General features: G+C 35.7%; 1 protein-coding gene across 1 annotated transcript in view; it reads left to right on the forward strand.

The window, feature by feature from the left end:
- Positions 1-18,449, forward strand: part of LOC131164685 (protein unc-13 homolog) — a 115,782-nt gene that overhangs the window by 5,816 nt on the left and 91,517 nt on the right. Inside the window, exons 6-11 of the mRNA XM_058122070.1 lie at positions 4,130-4,196; positions 4,368-4,521; positions 14,758-14,925; positions 15,103-15,213; positions 16,158-16,367; positions 16,721-16,822. Of these exons, the coding sequence (XP_057978053.1) occupies positions 4,130-4,196; positions 4,368-4,521; positions 14,758-14,925; positions 15,103-15,213; positions 16,158-16,367; positions 16,721-16,822 (812 nt within the window). The remainder of the gene's footprint in view (positions 1-4,129; positions 4,197-4,367; positions 4,522-14,757; positions 14,926-15,102; positions 15,214-16,157; positions 16,368-16,720; positions 16,823-18,449) is intronic.

Raw genomic sequence — 18,449 nt, forward strand, 5'->3', positions numbered from 1 at the left:
TAAAACAATAAAGCCATTCAGTCCTGCTTGAAATCCTCAAAACACGTACCTTGAAACAGCTTGCACCAAAAGCCCAAAGAGATGCTGGGTATTGAATCTTGTCCCAAAGAAAATTTGAATACAACTTCTTACATTAAAATTACATGTATTTTGCTTTGACCAGATCCCCCACATAGCAGCTAAGAGTGCTTACTTTTACAAAGTTACATCATCCTTCTTCTTCCCAAACTCATTGAAAAAATACCAAAAACTCATCTTGAGGCACACCCAATTCTCTCTAAGTAAACTAAAATGCATGCCCCAAGAAAAATGACAATGGAGAAATAGATGAGATATGGTCTTTGAACAATAGATGAGTTACGATCTCTCAATAATTAAGACACAATAAACAAAGATATGGGGACAGTGCCTTAGAGGCCTTCAACTTTGCAACAGATTGTTGGTGTTAACTCTATTAAGGGCCACCAAACAAATGAAAGCTTTGATTTTGGAAGGAACCTGTGACTCCCAAATACCCAATGAAGAAAGAAAGACATTATACTCGATAAGATGACCAAAAAAAAGGACTTACAAGAAAAATCACTCAATGAGTCCAAAACCCACTCTAACGTTCCTCTTATTAGAAACCTAACAGCCCTCTAAAACACATGGCAAATAAAAAAGCTCCGCCAACTCCCTACCATTTGAGCCTCTTCTAAAATAGAAATCCCAAGAAACTCAATACTTTCATGAATCAAAAAAGAAGAAATACAGGTATGAACTAAAGAAAGACGATAGAACCGAGGAAAAGCATTTAGCAATGCTGAAAATCCCACCCAAACATCCTCCCAGAGCATATATGAGAACCTTTTTTCCATTATTCTTGGTCAAAGGAATAAAGAGAGGGTGAATTTGCGAGATGAATATCCTTAGATGAACATCTAACTCCTATATTAGTATCTCAACCATTCGCTTGCAAACAAAATTTACTTTTAATAACTCTATCCTGTGGGGAGTTTACCTCTAAGGGAAACCACGACAACCATTTGTCCAAGTGCGCTGTGTTTTTAGACGCCAAATAACCAAGCCTCAAACCTCATTCCTCCTTAGACCCACACACAACCTCCCAACTACCAAATGATCCCTCTTCTCCTCTATCCCTAACTGAAGGAAACCTCCAATAGAACTTATTTCTCAATCTTAGTGGCTAACCTCCTCCGCCACCCCACCAAATAAAGACAAATAATACAAAGGGACAGTAAAGAGGTAAGATTGATGCATTTATGTAAAGAGAGAGCAGCCTACCATCAAAGGAATCTCTAATATAACTTCTTTCTCAATCTTAGTGGCTACCTCCCTCCCTCACCACTCCACCGAATAAAAACAAAAATACAAAGGGATAGCAGAGAGGCAAGCTTGAATAAGGGTGATGCACCCATGTAAAGAGAAAAGAGATCGACCTTCCACCCATCTAAACGCTTTGCTACCTTAGCCGCCACGGGATTCCAAAAAGCTAAAGATTGAGAATTATACCTTGGAGAGACTTCTAGGTAAACAAGAGGCCAACCACTGTTTAACGGGGAAATACCCTCTGGAGGTTTAGGGCCTTCCACCCAAGGGAGACACAATCCGTACTAGCTCAAACCTCACAATATCACAGCCACAAACAACACATAAAGTGCCAATTATTTTACATAATAGCAATTCAATTTTTACACAAACACAAGCTATGCTATAGCAAGTAACTATCATCCTTACGAGACCAATATTTATCCCAACTAAATATGCAGCTATGATAACCTATGTGCAGCCATATCTAGTACTTAGAAGTAACAAGCTTAAATATTTCCTTGTTCGGATTCAATTTCATGGAAGTTTATACCCTTTTTCCTTACGAAAATCCCCATTTTTACCCAAAATCCCTAGATGAATAACTGAAAATTGAAAACACTTATCTTTATTAGTTTATTTCAGCTTTTCCAATTTTCTCCTGATTTTCCCAGAATTTCCTGGACTTTATGCAGAGCTTTCTCTCTTTCCCTTCCCCTCTTTCTCTATAACTAGGGTTTACAGCAGGAATTTATGGTATTTTGTGTGTTGCTGTTGCTTTGCATGGTTGAAATGGGTCATGACCGCAGCTACTTGCGGCCAGCTTCCTTATAAGTGATGGAATCACACCTGTTCACAAACCAGACTACACCAAGTCAGTTGAGCTGTACTTATCCAAATACATGGAAGCACTCATGGTCCAATTTAGTGGTCAAGTCTCACAGCTTGATAGCACTTGTCCCAATTGACATTGTTGCCAAGGAACGACGACTTGAATGGTAAGGGTATTGAACTCACATTCCACAGGCACCAAGGGTTGCTCTCATCCCCTCAGCATGATCCTCATGTAAGTGAACTTGCCACTAACCACCTGTAACCCGAAATTAAAGGAAGTGACGCCATACATTACTTGAGACATACATAAAAAGGATCAATGCCCCTTGATAGTTCAATTGAGTATGAGACAACACTGCCCAAGAGTATACCCAAGGGCCAACATGGGTGCACGTCTGAACCTTTGAGAGTGACACATGGTCTCATTTTCCAATGAGTTGTCCATGGGGCTCCCAGTCCCACTTGAAAGCCCCATATACTCTTTGAGGATGTTAAAAGGTTGCCCCCAGTACTCCTCAAGATGCTCACTTAGTGCTTGAAGGGACACTAGGGGTGGTAAGATGCTCACATGGTGTTCCTCCTATAGTATAGTCTTTTTGTCACATTCTTGCTTTAGCATGAGTAACCGTCTAGGTTTGAAGAATCATGGATCCACCCCAACGTCATAGTGACTTTGAAAGTCCTTGCATCTGCATAACTGAATCTATGTTTACCATAGCAACTTCCACGAGATATCTATCATGAACACATGCCCTTCCAAGGCGACCATATGACCCCCCTGCATGCATCACAGAAGTAAGAACGTAAGACCGTGACACTTAGCTTGTAAAGAGCAATAAACTCTTTACATCAAGTTACCTCTCGATGCTTGATATTGTAGTACCGCATGCACTGCCATGACTTTGTGGTAACTGTAATGCATGCTAAGCTGCTGCTCTGTTGCCACTTCTGTTATGATATTACTAAATTAGACCTTCTAATCCTCTCATAAGTCCTTCAGAATGATGGAGCTTGTGGCCCTATGCCTGCTTGCAGTTTGTGATTGGGAGGCCTCCTACTTCAATCAGCTAATGTTTCAGCGACTTGTGCATTATTATTTAGCAGTAGAGGTGCAACACATACTTGTGCCTTTACCTTAAGATTGTTAGATTACCACTTTACCTAAAATCTTAGGCTATTAGGTTGTGGGCTAACAATACATATCAAGCGTCAGTACTCCCCCGTACATGCAGCCTGGCAACATGCATAGAGATAAACACACGATAGATAACACCCATTATAGGGAGTACAATAATGTTTCAAACATCACACAATAAACGCGAGCAACAAGACTAGAACAGGGCCTGCTGGTAACCAGCACCGATGCCATGTTAGATTACCGCTTAACGTAAAAGTTTAAGCTGTTAGGTTGTGGGCCAACAATGTATACCAAGCTTCAACAAAGATCAAGGCTCATTTTTGATAGCCTTCTAAAACCTAAAGCAATCTAACAAGGTGTCCTTGACTTTGTTTGGAGTAACACTTAAAACTGCACCTGATACCTATTGAACTTAACCAAGGAAGGAAACACAGCATGTTGTTTACAAAATAAGTGTCCTTATGTGTTTTTTGGTAACTCCCTTTAGTCCACATATAAGACTATCAACTCCAATGTCTCATTGTCTGCTACATTGCACAACTTGGTTCCATTTTGAACTTAATGGTTCCAAATATTAACATATATGCAGGTAGCTAACAGAATGTTGTGATGATAGCAATAGAGTTTGCAGAGGATGCCACAAGACCATGAAATTTTAATTTTTATGTGAACATGGTTAATTCATGGGTTAAATGGTCCAAGTTTTTGTTTCTCATCAATTGTGTTTGAGTTTATGTGAGTTAAGACCGATTATTTTTTTTCGGCTGTACATTAAATTTAGCATAACAGGTGAATTAAAATCACATGCTCTGGGTTAATCCTTTAATTTGTTGTCTTTATTGTTTGCAGGTATCACAGATGATGACCTTCGTGAGACTGCGTATGAAGTTCTTTTAGCGTGTGCTGGGGCTGCAGGGTATGCTTATGTTATCTGCTGTTGCTTTAAATGTGCCTCCCATTTTAATTTAGAAATTGCTCCTTGTTGACAAGAAATTGTTTTGCATGTTGCCATTTATGTCTTGCTGTTTTTTTTTTTTTTGCCTTTCGCCTTTTGTGCTTCTCACTATCTGTTATCATTTTGAATTAGGGGCCTCATTGTTCCATCTAAGGAGAAAAAGAAGGATAAGAAGTCCAGATTGATTAGGAAACTTGGGCGTAGTAAGAGTGGGAGTGTTGTGACTGAATCTCAGCACTCCCCCGGATTGGTTGGGTTGTTGGAGACACTGCGTGTCCAGTTGGAGGTATGTTAATAACATTTACTTTCAGTTTAGAAGTACCCTACCTAGTCATGCTATTATTAATAGTGCCTCTCAAAATACTGCAAGTTGAGTGTGCACATGCCTATATATGAACAGTTTTTTGATGAAGAAATAATTTTGTTAAAGATAGAAGGAAATAATTACAACAGAACTGTGAATTGTATTAGAATGAGTTTTTAAAAGTTCAATTGTTTTTTTACTATGAGGCCTTGGGCAAGAATGAAATCATGTAGGGGAGAGCACTGGGGGACCTCTCCTTGCTGGCCTTTTGGGATGCAACCTGGGTTGTCACCTACCTTGGCTTAGTTTTCCTCTTGGAGCCAAATTCAAAGATAAAAGAGTTTGAGACCCCATCATTGAAGGATCCGAGAAGAAACTGGCTGCTTGTAAAAGTATTATTTGTCAAAGGGTAGGAGACTTCCCCTTATCAAGAGTACATTGTCTAACCTTCTGTTCTATTGTACCTGGAGGGGACACCAAAGGCCTCTGCCCTCCCTTTCTATCTATCCAAGGAATGGAAGGACAAAGCTTTTGGTTTTTTCATGTTGTCAAAGAGTTGAACAATAAAAATAGATGGCGAGTGCCTAATCGAATTGATCGGGTCATGTAGGAACAAGGTTCAAGTCTACCGGTCTCTCTTCCCATACCTTGTTCAGTTGCTAGAATGTATAAAAAATGATTCCATTGGGGGAGCTGGGGGAGGATTTCAAATATCATCTCATCAAATGGGGGCTGTTAAACAACCTATTCGTAGTGGAGGCTTAGGGCTTAAATCTCTTTTTACTTCCAAGTTCCAACAAAGCCCTCCTTGGGACATAGCTTTGGAGATTCATGAAGGAACATTACTGCCTTCGGAGGGGAATCAAAGTATAGTTTGCTATACTAACTTCTGTCACTATTTATTTCTTTATTTTTTTTTTAATTTCTGGTTTGAGTGGACTCTTGCTGCTACGTTTAATTTTTCTTTTTTTGTCCAAAAAGAAAAGAAAAGAAAAAAAAGCAACTGTGAAAATATCATTTACAAAAGAAAATTCCTAGAACTTTCCTTTTTCCAAATCCAAGCATCGTGCATACAGTGGGAAGTGGGAACAATAGAAAACGCATCAGTTTTTGTTATAGCTCGATATGCGCCGGTCCACATGGTTTTGAATAGGGAGTAAGTGAGTTGTGATGCTGAACCCGAACCCCCTCGCCGACTACCCTTGCTGCTTCCCCTTTGCCATCTCCCTTCGTGGACAACAAGAGAGGCCCTCTTCTCGTGTTTCATCCTGAACTGGAGAACCCATTCAACCTCAATTGCCCTCTCGCTCAAGCAGTCTTCCTCTTGTCCTCTTGCCGCAGGGCCTAGTTCAGGTAGTCCTCTTTGTTGTTGTTCATCATGCTCTGGGCCTCTGTCTCTGATTGTTTCCTTCCCCTAACCTGTTCAACCTCGACTCCCCTCTTGCTTGAACAGTCCTCTCCTTGCTGCAAGCCCTAGTTCGAGCAGTTCTCTTGGTTGTCATTCATCATGCACTGGGCCTTCCTCTCCAATTGTTTGCTTGACCTTTCTCTCTGCTTTTTGGCGCTTGCTTGCTTCCCATGGGTTGACTCTGTGACTGGTTTGCAAGCTTTTCTTTATTCCTCGTGTTAGCAAGTTTTCTTCAGGTTTGCAAGCTTCTTTAGTTCGCATACTCTCCTTTTTGGTGACTGCAAGCTCCTCCTGTTCGAAGCTGGTCTCTGATTGTTTGCTGGAAGGCCTTTTTCTCTTGTGGACCTTTCACTCTCTCACAGGCTTTGTTCTGTATGTTCACTGTCTGTCTTGACGTGATGCCGAGGGATGGGAAGCGCACTGTGGTGATTGAAAGGACGTCCTTCAACCTAGTCTTAGAAGGGGGAAGTTCTAATTTTCTTAGAACCACGGAATACTGCAGGGGAAGAAGAGTCTCCCATCTTCCTAGAGATGGTAGAATTCAGATGGTCTCTTGAATCTTGGGAAGAATTTGGGCTCAGAAAAAATCCATACCCCAGGTAAATTCTTGGTTTTGTTGAACAAGAACAAAAACAAAACCCTCACTTTGAAGCTGAACTCAAATAAGTTTGGGAACTACCTTGCCCTTATGGAGACCGATACTGGTGGCTGGAGGACCTTTGCATTTCTGGGGGGGGTTTGAATCCAAGGGATGGGTGTGGATCTTCTCATCGGCAACCGAGCAGGCTGCCATCTATTTTGTCCCACAAAGAAAAGGCTCAACATCTTCAGTCGATCAACAGGTGGAAAAGTAGCCTTACTGCTTCTCCAGTGGATTTGAACCCCATTCTCAATAGATCAGCTCCCTTGTGCCTTTGCCCACATTGTGGCAAGCCTTTGAGTATATTGCTGAGTGGTGGCTTGACAGTTGACACCCAACTCACAAGTGGTGTGGAAGACGAGTAAGCTTATGCAATCCTTTGCGAGTGTTGTCGGGGAGAAGAGAAGTGCTGATGACTTCCTGGATTTCCATGAGTAGGATAAAGGCAGGCCCAAAGCCTTTGTCTCGTTTGAGGATGTCAAAGTGGGTCTTGGAGCTACAGATACAGGGATCTTTTTTGCTCTTGCAATTTCACTTGATTACTCGAAGTCCAATCCCAACTCTTTTTCTCCCTTTAAACTACATGATGGTCCTTTGAAGCTGCCAAAAAGTTAGTCTACTTTGAGAAGGCTATCCCCCTACAAGACCTCCCCACACAAGCAGATGCAACTCAGGAGGAGACTGTTCTGGAGCAGAAACCCCCTTATTTGCCAAATGATGCTGGAAGACCAGCCCTTGTCCCAATCCCTAGCATCGGCTATGAAACTTTGTGTGTCAATCCCAACTTTGAGGATTTGATTGATAAACCCAATTTTGATACTTTGAATGACTTGGACTTAGAAAACGCTCACTTCAAGAATCAGGTTTTTTTTTGTGTTCTTTGGAGGTTGAAATTGGTAAGCATAAGCAAAAGCATAGGCGTGTCCTTCAAAGGGTTGAAGGAAAAAGAGCCTTACAATTGTTTGAGGATATTGAAAGAAAGAGGAAACCTTTGGGCAGCATCAGAAAGTTGAATGCCAATGGGAGTTAAACTGCTTGGAATGCAAAGTCAACTATGGAAAAACAATAGGATGCTTAGAAATGGAAGCGGCATGCAGTAGCTGGAGCCCTTGAGTTAAATCATGTTAAGAAAAATCATTTCCTGGAATGTGAGGGGTCTTAACGACAAATCCAAGAGGAGTATAATCCAGTCCTTTCCTAAGGATTGGAGGAGTGAAGTGGTGTGCTTGCAAGAAACTAAGATGGAGAAGGTGGAGCAACTCTTGATCAATGCCCTTTAGGGCCGAGACACTTGTGATTAGATATTTCTTGGAGCATCGGGCAGCTCAGTGGGTATACTTGCCTTGTCGAAGCCTGGTGTTGTGGAATTGTTGGACCACTCTATCAACTCCTTAATTAGTGTTGATAATACATGCTGAATTGGAAAAAAGCTGAAAATTACAAGTGTTGTTTAGTTGTGTTTAAAATAAATGGTATTTCGATACTTACTTTTATTATAGGGTTCTATATGATTATTTCAAAATATATTTTAAATTATAAATATTAATTTTTTTTATTAATAATTTCATTAATAATTATTTTAATTAAAATTCAAACATTTTCTATTTATAAAATATATAAGATTATTATTTTTAATTAATAATAATCCTGTTATTAATGTATATTTACAATATATTACTATCTTATTAATTTATCATAAATATAATATTATTCATTAAATTAAAATTTTTCATTTTTTTAATCTTAATTTAAATTAATAGATAGTTCTTGTTCAATCCAGAATTAAGTTATAATAGCTAATATGTCATAATATATAGTAAAATAATATATAATTATTTTAAAATATATTTAATAAAAATATTAATATTTATAATTAAAATTTTAAATTATAATTATATTGATTTTCTAATTAAAATTTAAATATTTTCTATTGCTTAAATTAATATAATTTTATTATTTAATAATTATATTATCACATTAATTTATTTTAAAAATAATATCAACAACTGAATTAAAAATTTTAATTTATTTAATGTTAATTTACATTTATATATGGTTTCGTTTATTCATTCCAAAATTTAATTATATTTTGTTAATAATTAATCTGTTATAGTATATAGTAAAATAATATATGATTATTTTATAATATATTTTAAGTTAAAAATATAATATTTTTAATTAAAAATTTAATTAGGAATTATGTTAATTGTTATTTTTACTTAATATTTAAATATTTTATTGAGTAAAAATTATATGATTATTTTACAATATATTTTATATTAAAAATATAATATTTTTAATTAGCAATTTAATTAATAATTATGTTAATTGTTCTTTTAATGAACATTTATATGTTTTTATTAAGTAAAAATAATATAATATTATTTTTTTGATTAACAATAATCTTGTTCTTAGTTTATGTTCATAACACATGATTATCAAATTAATTTATGTTAAAATAATATTGTTAATTAAACTAGTATTTTTAATTTTTTAGTATAAATTTAAATTAATAGATGGTTCTTCTTCTATATTCTAGAATTAGATTATGTTTCATCAATAATTAATATGTTATAATAAATAATAAAATAATATATGATTATCTTCTAATATATTTTTTAAAGTAGAAAATTGCCACTGAAATTTCTTATATTTGCAAAATTGACCCCACTTATGAACGGTGCCACTTATAAGTGGCCGAAAAGCTTCTTATAAGTGGCCGTAAATCCATCTTAGATTGCTTTTTAAAATTCACTTAAATAGTTTTCAAAAACGTCGTTCTGAAAAAGCACTTTTTGCATTAAGTGTTTGTTGCAGTACAAGTCAAACGCCACTTTTTATAGTAGTACTTATTTTAAGTGATAAGTTCTATAATAAGCACTTTCTTTTATGTGCTCCCATATGGAGGCTAAGTGAGTTTTGAGAAGCAATCTAAGATAGCTTTTTGACCACTTATAAATGACACTATTCGTAGGTGGGGTTAGTTTTGCAAACATAATAAAATTTATTAGCTATTTTATAATTAAAAAAATATATTGGAAGATAATCATATACTGTTTTATTATGTATTATAACATATTAATTATTGATGAAACATAATTCTATTCTAGAATGAAAAAGAAGAACCATTTATAAAAATTTAATATAATATTAAAAAATTTAAATTGTTAATTTAATTAGTAATATTATTTTAGCATAAATTAATATGATAATCATATGTTATAAATATACATTAAGAGCAAGATTATGGTTAATCATAAAATAATATTATATTATTTTTACTTAGTAAAATGTTAATTGAAAATAACAACTACCATAATTATTAATTAAATTGTTAATTAAAAATATAATATTTTTAATTTAAAATATATCATAAAATGATCATTTATTATTTTATTTTGTATTATAGCATATTCATTATTAAAAAAATATAATTAAATTTTGGAATGTATTAAAGGAACCATCTATAAATTTAAATTAACATTAACTAAATTAAAATTTTAATTTAGTTATTAATACTATTTTAAACATAAATTAATGTGATACTCATATGTTATAAATATGCATTAATGACAAGATTATTATTAATTAAAATATAATATTATATTATTATAGTTAATAGAAAGTATTTAAATTTTAATTAGAAAATTTAATATAATTATCAAAAAAATTTTAATTATATAATATTAACTTTTTTATTTAAAATGTGTTAAAAATAATTACTTATTATTTTACTATGTATTATAATATGTTAATTGTTAATGAAATATAATTCAATTCTAAATTCAACAAGAATATCTATTAATGGAAAGTAACATTAAATAAATTGAAAAATTTAATTTAATTAATAATATTATTTTTATCATAAATTGATATGATATCAATATGTTATAAATATATATTAATAATAAGATTTTTATTAATTAAAATTAATAATCTTATATTATTTTATTTAATAGAAAATATTTAAATTTAATTAAAAATAATTAAAATAATTATTAATGAAAATTTTGATTAAAAATATTAATATTTTAATTAAAATATATTTAAAAATAATCATAGAGCACCCTATAATAAAAGTATCTAAATACCATTTATTTTAAACACAATTAAATACCACTAACAACGTTCAACACTTTTCCAGTTCAACATTTATTAAATTCAGTGATTTTTTTTTTTCTGAAAAGCACTTCTGTATATGTGGTTCCAAACGATCCCTTAGTCTCTTGTTTGTTCAAAAACACGAATGATAACTCTTAATGGATTTTTACTGGGGTTTTATGGCTTAGGTGAAAGACCTTATTTTAAACATGACTAAACATCACTAATAACTTTAAGCATTTTTCCAATTCAACACTTATTAAATTCAGTACTTTTTTTTTCCCCCTAAAATGCATTTCTGTATAAGTGGTTCCAAACGATCACTTAGTATCTTATTTGTTCAAATACACGAATAAGACTCTCACTGGATTTTAACTGGGGTTTTATGGCTTAGGTGAAGGACCCCCTAGGTTTCTTTTCTTGGAATGAGCTCTTCGAGATTAGGAGTAGATGGGATGCTCCTTGGATTATTGGAGGCGATTTCAATATGATTGTGTACATGCATGAAAAAGTGGGGGTAGCCTTGAGACCAGTAGCATGAGAGAATTCCTTGACTTTTTCATGTGACTACCCTTATTGATCTCCCTCTCATTGGTGGCAACTTCACTTGGTCCAACTTTAGGGAGTCGCCTTCCTTTGCAAGGATCGATAGGTTTTTGATTTGGTTGAGTTGGATCTTCATTTTCCTCATGTGATTCAGTGTCTACTTCCTAGGCCCATCTCAGATGATTTCCCCGTCTCACTTGACACGAGGGGAGTGAAATGGGGGCCAACTTACTTTCGCTTTGAGAATATGTGGTTAAAAACATGATGGTTTCGGGGAGTTAGTGAAAACTTGGTGGTCATCTATTCTGGTCATAGGGAAGGCTAGTTTTGTGCTTGTCTCAAAGTTGAAAGGAATAAAAGAAAAACTATAGATATGGAACAGAAACACCTTTGGGAATGTCCAATCGAAGAAGATTGTTATACTTAATGGCATCAAAGAGCTTGATGAGCACGAAATAATCCAGGGTTTGGATGATGAACATAGAGCCAAAAGAGCTATGCTTAAGAAGGAATTGAACGAGGCTATTAATCTTGAAGAGATATCTTGGAGGTAGAAATCGAGAGCTTTATGGCTCAAGGGGGGGAACTGTAATACATTCTCTCATCAAACAACAAACACTCATTGTAGAAGTAACACCTTATCCAACATTTAAATTGGGGAAATCAACTTAACTAGGGAAGAGGATTTTAGGAAAAGCATTTGTGTTTTTTTATAAAGACTTCTACATTGAACTAGAGACTTGGAGACCTAAATGGATGACATCAATTTCAAATATCTCAGTTCTTTCATTGCAGGGTGGCTTGAGAGACCCTTTGAGGAAGTAGACGTCCTCCAAGCTAGTAAAAATTGCAATGGGGATAAAGCGCTTGGAACGGATAGTTTCTCTTTGACTTTCTTTCAGGCTAATTGGAGCTTCCTCAAGCACGAAATGTTAAACATGTTTGATGAGTTTCATAGATTAGGAAAATTAGTTAGTTGCATCATCACCACTTTTGTCACCCTTGCGCCAAAGAAAGTTGGGGCCCCCAACATCAAGGATTTCTATCGTATTAGCTTGGTGGGAAGCATATATAAAGTCATTGCCAAAGTACTAGCTGAGAGGTTCAAAAAAGAAATACCGGAAGTCATTGGTTAGTATCAACACGCTTTTGTGGCTTAAAGATAGATTATGGAGGCTGGCCTTATTGCTATGAGGTGGTGGATGCCTATCTGAAGGAGGGAAAAAGGGGAATAGTGTGTAAACTGGATATGGAGAAAGCATTGGATCATGTCAATTGGAATTTCCTTCTTTATCTCCTTAGAAAAATGGGCTTTAGGCTTTAGGGAGCTACGATGTAGTTGGATTGCTCAATTTATCAAACTCCAAGCTTCTTAGTTCTTATAAAATGGCTTCCCTTCTGATTTCTTTCGCTCCTCGAGAGGCTTGAGACAAGGAGATCCCTTGTTCCCTTTTCTATTTTATTTTGGTCATGGAGGTGCTTAGCCTTATGTTGATGAAAGCTACTGAAGGAGGGATCTTCAGAGGTCTCAAGGTGGGCAGAAATGGAAAGCTTGTAGAAGTTTCTCATCTTATTTCGCAAATGTACTATTATTTTTTGTGAAGATGACCCCCTTCATATCCTCAACCTCTGATGCATTTTGTTAGGGTTTGAGGTTGTCTCAGGCCTAAAAATGAACCTTGGTAAAAGCCAGTTTATTCCAATGGGAGATAACATGGGGGGACCTTCCTTGCTGATCTTCTGGATTGCAAGATGGGTACCTTTCCCATTAGTTACCTTGGTCTCCCCCTTAGTCCTCAGAGCCAAATTCAAAGACAAAGGAGTCTGGGACCCTATTATTGAAAAGTTTGGAAGGAGATTGACAGGATGGAAAAGAAATTTCTTATCAAAAGGAGGCAGATTCATCCTCATCAGGAGCACTTTGACAAATCTTCCAATTTACTTCATGTCGCTCCTTCCCTTACTAGCCTCATTCGCTAGGAGATTGGAGGGAATTCAAAGAAGATTTATTTGGGGAAGCTTAAGGGAAGAATATCACCTTGTTAGATGGGATGTGGTCAAACAACCCATTTGTTCAAGAGGTTTGGGGTTGAAATCCCTCCTCACCTTCAATAAAGCCTTCCTTGGGAAGTAGTTATGGAGGTTCATGAAGGGGAAATACCACTTTTGGTGGGATAGTGTTGTTTCTAAATAAGGACTCGAGCATAATGATTGTACAACTCACAATTGAAGGGCTATGGAGTGGGAGTATGGAAATTCATCAAGAAAGGATGGGATAATTTTTTTCCAATTTGTGACATTTCTAAGTGGGGAATGGGGGCAATGTTTTCTTTTGGCATGATGTGTGGCATGAGAACAGTAATCTTAGAGTTTCCTTTCCTTCCATCTACAGCTTAGCTTGTGACAATGCCCTTATCAATCATCTCCAAATCACTAATCAAGGAATTTTCTGGGATATTCCTTTTACTAGGAACATGGCAGATTGGGAACTTCATGCACTCTCTAATTTTTACAGATTTCTCTATAAATTCCATCACCAAAACATCCCCAGTGAACCAAAATGTGCTTGGATCAAAATGGTATTTATTGTTAAATCTTTCTACAAGAAGCTCTCATCATTGGGAACAAATTGCAACAACTCCCCTTGGATTCACATTTGGAAGTCGGCAGCCCCTTCAAAAGTTGCCAAGTTGCCTTTTTTGTTTGGGAATCCGCACATGGAAATATTTTAACTCTTACAATCTGCAGAAAAGAGGGCTTATAGTCACAAATAGGCGTTTTCTTGTATGGCTGATGCAGAATCAGTCAACTACATTCTTCTTCACTGCCCCTGGACAAGGAACTTATGGAATTTGGCTCTTTCTTAGACTGGACAGCTGTGGGATACGACAAATTCAGTTGGAGGGGAGATTCGGGCTTGGAAAGGCATCAGAGCCACCAAGGAGAAGTGAAAGGCTTTGATCCTCATTTCTCTTGTCATCTTTTGGTGCTTGGAGAGAAAGAAATAAGAGAGGCTTCAAAGATTCTAACTACTTTGCTTCAGACTTGCAAGGGCCAATGGCTTGCTGCTGTCTCCAGCTGGCTTAATGGGAAAATTGGTAATGATCATTATGTAGTCCTTGATGTTTGCGACACTCTACAAAGTGGTTGATGTTTTGTACCATGGGTTGGCATCCCCTTGATGTCTTGCTAACTCTTTGCCGATCAATGAAAAAAATACATTGCTGGTCCACAACCTAACAATTTAAGCCTTTAGGTGAAGTGATGATCTAGCAAGTTTCTTTCCTAGGTCATTTTGAATTTATTAGCTTGTCAATTGTCATCCTTTTCTATTTAACAACTTGTATGTCTGTCGCAAAGAAATGCCTTTGATGCAGGAATTTGGGTTCCAATCCCTGAAATTATTTAGTTTTCTGTTTTTTTGATATGGTTCTTATATATTTTAATTGTTATGCAGCTAAAATCTTCTCATTTGGGATTGCATTCATGCTTTTGATTTACTCCCATTATCATACAATCACAGATTTCTGAGGCAATGGACATTAGAACGAGAAAAGGGCTGCTTAATGCTCTTGTGGGAAAAGTGGGAAAAAGAATGGATACCCTTTTGATTCCTCTAGAATTGCTATGTTGTATTTCACGCACAGAGTTTTCGGACAAGAAAACATACATAAGATGGCAGAAAAGACAGGTACTGCTCTCTCTCTCTCTCTCTCTCACACACACACACACACACAAACACACACACACACACGCGCACACACACACACACACACACGTGCACACACACATTTATTCAAGAGGTTTATTTGTTGTAAAACTTGAACAGTTGTAATTTGTAATTTTTTTTATGATTTTGTCCATGTAGTTGAACATGTTAGAGGAAGGGCTTATAAATCACCCGGTTGTTGGATTTGGGGAATATGGGCGCAAGGCAAATGAATTGAGGATTCTTTTGGCAAAGATTGAGGAATCTGAGGTGTGTTTTGTGGTTTCAAATGGTTTGTTGTGTTGTCTATTTCCAGATTATGTTCATAAGGATCCGAACTGTATTATGCCTTTCTGTTCCTTTTCTAGCTGGATGTTGAAACTCTTGTGTTCCCATCTTATTATTGTGATGGATTTTATTTTTTAGTCTATATTTTTTATTGGATATGAATTTTATTGTGGATGGGAGTGAGCACTATAAAGATCCATTTGTATATGAATTATCTAACGGAATGTGTCCTCAAATTTCTGCTTTCTGGAAAGCCCTGAGCCATAGATATCGATAAAGCCTTGTATTGTGAGATTCAATGTCCCTAGCATAATGTTTAGACTGTACATTGTGTTTGACGTCTATCCTGCTTGACTTGTTTGTTTGTTGTTGATGCTGTTGTTCCTTTTTCCTTTGTGATTATTATAGTTTCTCATGGCGATTCTCCAGTGGATAACATAATTCTGCATCAATATCCATAAATGGAAGAGCATTTGGATTTGATATCAAAGTCTATCTGGGGATCTTTGCTTGATTTTCTTCCTTTTGACATGGAATTCCTAGCCTTAACTTATATTTTGGAGTTCTATGACTATCTAAGTAAAGGTGGTTCACCTCCAGGATTACATTTGGTTCTTGTGTATCTTCCACACACTTTCATTTTTAAGTGTTCATTGCTCCATTTTATCATAAATTTGAGCTTTTGAAGTAGATGATTAGGTGGGGTGTGTTTTTGCTGAACATTTTTTTAACTATGATTTCTGTATTATTATAATCTCACTGTTGGTTAATAGCTTTATGATGTTGCAACTTCGTTCAATTTTGCAGGGGTTGGTTTTGGTTCTTTTTTTAGCATGCTTTCAGTTCATGTTATGGAAACCTCCTATTTATTTATTTGTTTATTTATTTTTTTGGGGGTTGGGGGGGGGGGGGGGGGTTCTCTTTAGTCCCTTCCATCTTCTACAGGTGAACTGCAACGTACAGAGTGCTTAAGATCTCTTAGAGAGATTGCCATCCCACTTGCTGAGAGACCAGCTCGTGGTGACCTAACTGGTGAAGTATGCCACTGGGCGGATGGCTATCACCTAAATGTGAGACTATATGAGAAGCTGCTTCTTAGCGTTTTTGACATTTTAGATGAAGGAAAGATTACCGAGGTTAGCATTTATGTTTTTAAAAAGTCCAATGATTCAAAATTTTTTTTTTGCATTTTTGAATTTTGATTGATTTGCGTGTCGGTGTTAGGGTACAAAAATAATTGAAGTTTCAAAAAGATTTTATTTGAGAAAAAAGATTGTATTAGGATTTCAAGCCTTTTAAATATTGTGTGATGTTGACTAAGACTTGTGCCAAATATTCTATGGTGTGGAAAAAGTGTAGAACTTTGAACTCTGTTTTAATTTCAAATCGGGCTTATGAATCAATGCTGAAACTGAAGTGCACAAAAATATTGTGGGTGATTACTTCTTCAATTTGCTTATTTGTAACTACTATTATTCTTTAAATCCAGGAAGTGGAAGAGATATTAGAGCTTTTGAAGTCGACCTGGCGTGTCTTAGGAATCACAGAGACCATCCACTACACCTGCTATGCATGGGTCTTATTTCGCCAGGTTTTGTAGTCATTTATTTCTTTGTTTGTGATTCCTTCTTCCCCTCACTCCATCCCACCATAAGTAACTGGTTGCTAGCCTTTTATTTGAAAAAATGCAGTCATTGAACCTGCTTGTAGTATTAATGGGAAATATTCAGAAGCAAGCACAATTTTTAAAATTGTGAGCTGTTCTGATATTCAGTGTGATTGGCGTTATGAAATGGAATGTTAGTTCGTGCTGGTTTTTCTCTTTATTTGGTTTTTTTTTTTTCAGATTTTCTTTGTTTTCTATTTGGATTTTCGAGAATCTGTTAAGTAGATGTCTTATTCTCCTGGATGTATATTCTTAATCTATCAATGAAAAAATATTATTGACAGAAAATCTGATTACTCATATTTTTTATTTTTTGATAACAAAGGAACATATCAACAACAACAAGAAGCCTTAAGTCCCATTAAGTGGGGTTGGCTTCATGAATCATTTTCTACCAATTCACCTGATCAAAAGCGTTTTCCTCTATTAGATTTAGAGCTATTAAATCCTTCCTCATTACCTTATTTCGAGTTATTTTAGGCATATCCATATCCCTTTTCATGTCAGACACAATAACTAACTCACTCCTTACAAGTGCTCTATTAGGCTTGCATTTCAATTGTCCAAACCATTGGTACACGCAAGAAATAGGCCAATTCAGCAGCTTTTCGTTCAATTTCTCGTGGAGCCAAATTCTCATCAGTACGAGTCAAAGGAATAATGGCCCCTTGGCCTCTGATGTCCATATAAAGGACACGACGAGTATAAATACCCCCTTTAACTTCTATTCTAATGGATTGAATATCTTTAATAAGGAATCGGAGGAAGATACGACGATTTTTTCCAGGAAATCCCCAACGAAAAATACACACTATTTTCCTACCACCAGAGGGAAAGGTCCTTCCCCTTTAGGCCCGTTGTGGGCGAGGAGGGATTTGAACCCAACTTGTTTTAATTCTATGTACTGCATCTTCTTCAATTTCCCTTTCAGCTTGCATAGTAGATCCAAGATATCTAAATTAGTCAGTGCTATTAATCTCTTGATTATCAAGCTTGATCTTCTCTCTATTGCTACTCCTAATGTTATTGAAATTACATTTCATATATTCTATCTTATTCCTACTTATCTTGAACCCTTTAAACTCTAATGTGGCTCTCCAAAGTTCTAGCTTAGATTCTACTCTGCTTCTACTATCATCAATGAACACGATATCATATGCAAAAAACATACACCAAGGGATCTCATTTTAGATATTTTTAGTTAGTTCATCAATTTCTAAAGTGAAAAGATAAGGACTCAAAGTAGAACCTTGATGTACACCTATTGTGTTTGGAAAATCTCTAGATTCACCTCCTATAGTCCTAATGTTAGTCACTACTCTATCATACATTTCCTTAATAACCTTCGTATATCTACTACAAACTCACTTCTTTTCTAAGACCCACCAAAAAACTTCCCTAGGTACTATATCATAAGCTTTCTGTAGGTCAATAAAAACCATATGCAATTCCCTCCTTTTTTTCCTTAAAATTTTCCATTAATCTTTTTAAAAAATAAATAGCTTTTGTTTTTGATCTCCCAAGCATATAACCAAATTGATTTTCTGAATTT

This window comes from Malania oleifera, chromosome 9 (genome assembly GCF_029873635.1).
Source record: "Malania oleifera isolate guangnan ecotype guangnan chromosome 9, ASM2987363v1, whole genome shotgun sequence".
Taxonomy (NCBI): domain Eukaryota; kingdom Viridiplantae; phylum Streptophyta; class Magnoliopsida; order Santalales; family Ximeniaceae; genus Malania; species Malania oleifera.